This window comes from Camellia sinensis, chromosome 10 (assembly GCF_055761805.1).
Source record: "Camellia sinensis isolate YWXY chromosome 10, ASM5576180v1, whole genome shotgun sequence".
Lineage (NCBI taxonomy): Eukaryota > Viridiplantae > Streptophyta > Magnoliopsida > Ericales > Theaceae > Camellia > Camellia sinensis.
Genome location: NC_138970.1, coordinates 25,009,964 through 25,016,991, shown reverse-complemented (window position 1 = coordinate 25,016,991; position 7,028 = coordinate 25,009,964). Strand labels below are relative to the sequence as shown.

At 35.0% G+C, this 7,028-nt stretch overlaps 1 protein-coding gene across 4 annotated transcripts; it reads right to left on the bottom strand.

Annotated features, from left to right (window-relative positions):
• Positions 1–318: 318 nt before the first annotated feature.
• On the bottom strand, positions 319–5,730 carry LOC114276542 (histone-lysine N-methyltransferase, H3 lysine-9 specific SUVH1). Of its 4 annotated transcripts, none has more exons than XM_028218319.2 (4): positions 5,379–5,730; positions 5,067–5,174; positions 2,543–4,942; positions 319–561 (listed from the first exon to the last, which is right to left on the bottom strand). In XM_028218319.2, exon 3 carries the CDS (start codon positions 4,784–4,786, stop codon positions 2,606–2,608), a length of 2,181 nt encoding a protein of 726 aa, XP_028074120.2. In that variant the 5' UTR covers positions 4,787–4,942; positions 5,067–5,174; positions 5,379–5,730; the 3' UTR covers positions 319–561; positions 2,543–2,605. The 4 variants fall into 4 exon arrangements, with proteins under 4 accessions (XP_028074120.2, XP_028074119.2, XP_082747226.1 ...); XM_028218318.2 differs by having other exon boundaries at positions 5,067–5,090; XM_082891100.1 differs by having other exon boundaries at positions 319–948; positions 1,592–4,942; positions 5,067–5,090; positions 5,379–5,661.
• Between the last annotated feature and the right edge of the window lie 1,298 nt (positions 5,731–7,028).

The following is a 7,028-nucleotide window of genomic DNA, read 5'->3' as shown; positions in this document are numbered from 1 at the left end:
AGATGGTCAATATTTTCTTCATCCCACCTACACAAAATACACCACTTTTTTTAACCACTTTTTGAGTCTCGAGTAGTATCAAATTGTTCTTGAACCAATTTTTGAATTTTGTAGAAACTTTGGAGTAAATAGTTGACATAGGTTGTTTCGCTTGCTACTTTTTATTCATCCTATGTAATTTGGATGGCAACGTCTTGATGCCTTTTTTTTTTGTATTTTATATATAATAATAAGAAAAAATGTAAACTACAGACTACAGCAAATAAATTATAACCAGATAATTCAAGCAAGTCACTCCAAACTAAAAAGATCAGCAGAGACATGAACGAAGCTCCATGAACTAAAACGAGTTCTGAAACTTAAAAGTTCAATCTTACATTTTTGGAATAAAAGTACATAACACAGGTAACGCCAAATAAGTCCTGAGATCATATGTTACAGTCAAACAGGGAAACATTTTCTGGCATACCTGTAATAACAGACAGCTTGGGGCAATGCATTAAGAACAGAAGGCATGCATTTCATCCTGAAGCTCTTTCTTAACCATAAACTACCGATCAGCTGAAGCAACAAAAAAAAGGGAGCATAAAGAAGGGCAATTGAGCATAAATGAGAAAGTAATTTTGACAAGTATGATCATCTTGTTATAATGCAACATCAAGAAAGTGATAAATATGCAATTAATAATATATTCTCTTTTACCGCCAATAAAATGAAAAGGTATCATCTAACATGTGTCTGCTGCAAAGAAATGGACTGACGAGCTTTTAGCTAGTTAGTAGTTACAATTTACAAATAATATAATCTCAATGCAAAATCTAGGGCCTCAAGGTTCTCAAGTGAATATGATGTTTTTAGTTTTGAGAATGTAGAAAATGCAGTTGAGGACAGTTGAGTTGTGTGATGAAGGTAGGATAAAGGACCCACACAATTGCTTAAACTTGCGACCTATGAAGCATGGACACTCCAAAATTAGTGCCGTGGCGGTGTCCGACACGGGGACACGCCGGGGACACGGGGACACGCCGGGGACACGTATGGGACACGCCAGATGGCGTGTCCCTTTAATTTAATGATTTTTTTGCAGGGGACACGGCAGGGACACGGCGGGGACACGCGTGTCCATATGGGGACACGGCATGGGACACGGCGGGGACACGGCAGGGCTATTTTTATTTTTATTTTTTTTAATTTAATTTTTTTTTATTTTTTTAATCTTTTGCCTCTCTTATTTAGTACTTTTGTGAAAAATATTGTTGGATGTTGAATGTTTTCCCCTTCTAGTCTTAGTTCTTGTTATCGTTTATTATGATTTTTTTGTGAATTTTTTGTGAATGGATGATCTATTAATTTGTTTAAATGTAATGGTTATGTTTATTCAATTAATGTTATTATGTTAGTGTTTGTTAATTTTAATTTAGGATGAATGTAATATGAATCTACATAACACATAAAAATATATAAAATAAATAAAATAAAATTCGCCGTGTCCCCCGCCGTGTCCGTGTCCCCATTTTTTGAAAATTGCCGTGTACCGTGTCCGTGTCCGTATCCGTATCCGTGTCTGTGTCCGTGCTTCATAGCTTGCGACTGAATTATAAATATCAAGGCATACTGAATATCGTAATTGTAATTTTAAATAACTCAAGGCAAACTCAGTATCGTAGTCGTTTTCTGGTATATCCATCCAATCAAGACTCAAGAATTTCTGTACTTTATGCAAAGTTTTAAATAATGGGTAGCAATTGCCAAAACAATAACATCACGCTGACAGTTGCAATGTAAAACGACCACAGTATAACGGTGGCAACAACTGGAGCCACGAATTTTTTACGTCTTCGCATTAAACCAACTGGAGCCATTACTTAGAGAAAATTTACCTATATTTCATAATCACATTTAGTGGGTTCCGTATAGTATTTTGTAGGTTTTTTGCTTAGTTTTTAAACATGATCATATATATGTACTAATTTTTACACTATGCAATATGTATACAATAAAAACAATAATCAAAAGCAAAGATACCATTTTGTTGAGGCTAATGAAAATAAAAGGCAAATGAAGAAAATAAGTGCATAATTTTTTAATGACACAGAATCACTCAAACCCCAAGGGAGTCCACCACTAAAATCAAACTAAAACCAAAGAAAAACTTATTTCAGATTCAAAGCAAGAAATTCAAACCAGCAAGTGTTTACCAGGTGTAAATCAATTCAGCATGGGGGGAGGGGATATTACTATCTTTTCTTCAATCATTTTCGAAGTTCTTATGGTTAAAAAATTATTAGTATTACTACACCTAATTTAACTACGATATAATTGCAAAACCCAAATAACTTTATCACACAAGCACTAATGAATAAATATATCAATAACACCAGTTCCCATTTTGGCTCTGACAAAGAAATTTGTAAACACTTGTCTATTTGAAAACAATTATAATAAGCATGGTTCATTTAAAATTATGGGCATTAGAATCATTAAGCAAGAAAAACAAAATGGACAAAGAAATAGTAAGCAAGTAGGGTATCTCCAACCTTACCTACAAGCATCAAATTAGCTAGCACCATCCTCAATCAACTTCACGAAGAAGAAAAAAAAGCCATTAATAAAAATGACCTCTGCATTTCAATGATCCACAAAGGCATTTTTTCCTCCTCTCTTCTGCTTTGCCAGACTGAACTATCCCATAATCATATGTCAACTCTTGCATGGGAGGAATGTGACTGATTGCAAAAAATGCAATATGGACATAGGATTCATTATTACTTTCTCGTAAAACGGGTTGCCAATAAACATTTGGAGTACAACTGTGGTTCATAAATCTAGCTACATTCCCACCATTTTTTGCACTTATAACAAGGGGGAATGGGCTTTTCGGAGACTCGCCAGAGTTGCCAGGCATAAGCTCTAATGGTTCACAGGTGCGATTTGCATCAAAAATATAGTTATCTTCATTATCCCTCTCAAACTCCTCTGCTGTGGATATATCAATGACTTCTCCTGCATACTCGCAGATAAAAGTTCCTGCACGAATGGGATCCCATGACCTTAGACCCCAACCTTTATCCTTTGTTCTAAACACCTCGAGACGGACTTTCAAACCTGCCTGGGATGTTCGGTTGCGGCAGTTTGGAGGGCATAAACATGAAGGACCACACTCATGAATTAAAGACTTATAACTCAAAAGAACTCCAAGTGCAGTATAAGGGAGAAGCCCTCCATTTTTATGAATGCAAGGGCAGTTGATGTCACCAGGTTGACATCCACCTCGGCAAGTGCAGCTCACAGAAGGTTGTGGCAAATTAACGGGTTTTGGATACTTGAGACTGGGATAATATGTGAAATAAGCAGGGCCCTTTTCATCATCTACATCATTTACAAGAGAAACTGGTAAATTTTCTGCCCCTGAAGTAAGGTCGGGCAGGATAACCCCAACCCTTGAAGTTATGCCTTCCTTCCATTGTTGAATTGATCGCCACAGCATAAACCCTTCAGGCTGGCCAGGAACTCTAACCAATTTATACTTAAAAACATTGAAGCCTGATTTCCCTTTCTCAACCCAGGACTGCTGGATTTTATAAAGGCCATCATAGAGGTAGATTTTCCCAGTTGGATTTAATGCATCCTTCACACCCCGAATAACTCTTACCTCATTAGCCCGATGCAAGCTCTTCTCCAAGGCAAGATTACCCCTCTCAAGTTTCTGATCCATTATGTTTATGAATCTATCTTTCCTGTTCATATTCCCACCTTGGCCACTGTAAATCAAGACATCCGCATCCTCATTATTGTCCTCATATCCTCCAGATGCAACAATGCTGACAGCTATAGGCTCTTCATCCTTAACCTTGAGGCTCAGGTAATCAATCCCAGCCATGGAAGGAGCATGCAAACCCACCAAGCACAACTCCATTCTGAAAAAGAAAATATCCCCAACCTCAATCCCTGGTATTGCTCCAATCCTCTTCTTGATGTTTGTTCGAACTCCTTTATTCAGCAATATTGTACCAGCCCTTAAGTCCGGGCGTCTTGTAATCCCTGGAGTTGCCTCCTTCCTGTCTTCAATTTGGGTAATCCTTCTCCGGAGCAAATTATATATCATGAGAATATATCTAATTGAGTCCTTGTCACCATCAGCTTGTCTAACAGTATCAAGTCTTGAGAGATTGAATGACATCAGGAAATTATTGGCTACTGCCTCAATATCAACATCCCTTGCGACCAACCGGCCGGTCTTTGTCCTCTTCTGGGAATTCCCTTTTTTCTTGGCCATCTTACTAGTATCTTCTGCATCAGTAACGTGCATACTGAAGCCACTCAGATATTGGTCACTATGATTTGGGGAGTCACTATAACCATCTTCATCCATGTCTATACCATCTGGTTGTGACTGAAAACCGGATGTACGATTTCCAGAACTCCTTTTGGATGACCCAGTGCCTCCATTTGCAGCTCGCGCTGCTGGTGTTCTAAATGAAGTTATGGGAACAGGTGATTGAATTGTATTGTTAAAGCGATTAGGTCCACCGAATGGGGTTTGAGGGTTCTGTTCAGAAGACTCAGTTGGAATGAGAAAAGGGTAAAATGGAGCAACCCCAGGTGGAAAAGGACCGGTCGGAGGGACACACAAAAAGGGGGCAGCTTCAGGGGATGAAAAATTGGAAGCACTAGGTGGGGACGGGAATATCGGAACAAGACATCGCAACGGCCTTACAGTCAAAACCCTAGACTTATCAAAAGACCCAGATGTAGGAATAGACTCTGAACCTAAACCCTGTTCCATTACTAATCACAACACACTTTAAAGCCACTTAAATTACAAACCCACAAACAAAATTCCAGAAAAGTACCAAACTTTTTTCACCTTCTTGTATTATTTCATTTTCTTCTTCTGCTTCTACTACTCCATACAACAGCTACATCTACTCACCAAAAAGATCTGGTTTTAAAAAATTTAAAAAAAAAAAAACACAAATAAAAACAAGAGATTAAATTTGAAGTATTACCCACAAAAATTAAGAGCGGAATTAGCAAAAACTAACAAAAATTACACGAATTTGAACCTGAAATCCAGTAGAATCTGCTTCCTGCAACATGCAAGCAGAGATTATGCTGAGAAATAGAAGCAAAATCAGAGCTAAACGAACGATCCCCAAAAATTAGCTAAAACCCTAGAAAAACCACCAAGTAAGAGTGATGAAATGGAGTGTGGACGAGAAATTATACAAGAAAAAGCAAGAAAAACACAAAAATTTGAAGAAAATTAGCTAACATTCAACAAAAAGAGATTGATCGTTTTATGTAGAAAATGAAATGAAATTATGAAAACTTGAATACGGATACAAATGAAGATGGAAAAAAACAGAGATTTTTACCTTTCGGATCAGACAAGTTAAAATCATCCGAACAAAACGAAAGCAGATCTTCGAAGGACGAAAATGAAAAGCCGGAAAAATGAAAAAAAAAATGAGAGAGAGAGAGAGAGAGAGAGGAAGTGAATTCGAATCTCTCGTAACTTTATGTTTTGTCAGAGAGGCACGCTCTTCTCTATTCTCTGCGGTTCTGTTGTTGTACAATTGTTACAATTCGATGATCACTTGAGGTTGAGTTCATGTGAACTTTGGATGGAACGATTACTGGCCTTTCGATCCGAATAATGTGGAACATTTCTGTGGATGAAACGATTATTGGCCTTTTGATCTTTGTCGTCTGATAGACTTCCACGACGAATTCGCAACTTCTTCTTCTCCTCTTCACTTCTTCTTAATTTTTTAACGACAATGATTCATTCTACTAAAAATATCACCACTAATAGCACTAATGCATTAAAAAAAGTATAAAAAAAAAAATACAACTCCAAGACCAAAACATCACATCATTAATGGCGGGACCCACTGTCACCTAATTAGTGGGAGTACTAATTAATGCTCCCCAGCATTATTCATTTTTTAAATAATTAAAATTTTTAAAAAAAATCACTACAAAAATTTAAAATAATTGCATCAACTTTTGTTTAGGTGTCGTTTGTCTTTAGTTAAATAAGTTGATAAAATTTTGAATAAACAATAGGTATCGCTCTTCCTCGAATTTATTAAGATTTATTTTGACAATTTCTTATTTTAGTCCCCAAAAAAAAAATGTCATTACATAAAAATTAATTATCTTTTTTTATTTTTTTACCTATTTTTTTCATAAAAAATTAATAATAAATGTACTTTTTAACTTTTTATGAAATATGGATTGGATATAAAGTGAATTGGTAGAGAGGTGATGTGACTTAGATAAGATGATGTGATTTAAAAAAGATAGTGATTTTTTGATTTTTTTTCACTTTTTCAGATCATGCCAAACAAGGCCTAATTTTCATAAATTTTGCAATTACACAAATATCCCTTTTAAGTCTAGTTTGGCTTCAGCTAACAAAGTTTTTTTTTTTTTTTTGAGTGTAGTAGGAATGAATGTTTTGCGTGTATCTCTATGCAGTTATTGGTAATTCATTTTATTCTTCCAAATCTTTCTTAGAAAGCATTTACTGAGTTACTTACAGAATCTTAAAACTTCCTGGATGTCAAGAATTTTTTGTGTCCAGGTTAATCTGAGGTTCAGCTTTTTGATTAAGGTTAAAAAAATAAAAGTTTTTTTTTGTTTTTGCTAAAAACAAAAAAAATTAACTTTCTCACTAACAAACAAACAAAATTTATTAACAATTATTAAACGCATCAATTTTTATAAAATTATAAAAATGTGAAAAAAATTTAAAAAAATAACTAAAAAAATTATTTCCAACCCCTCCTTAGTTTAATTAAAGCAAACGGAACTAATATAAATATTCGGTAGACAAAATAATAAATAATAATAAAATATATATTTCAATATACAATAGAGAATAATATTATTTTTATTTATACTATTAACGAAATACTGATAATAATAAAATAAAATATTATATGAATTAAAATCTTACAAAATTTCATCATATGTATGCCAAATTTATAGGCCTCGACAAATTTTTTTCAATCCTCAAT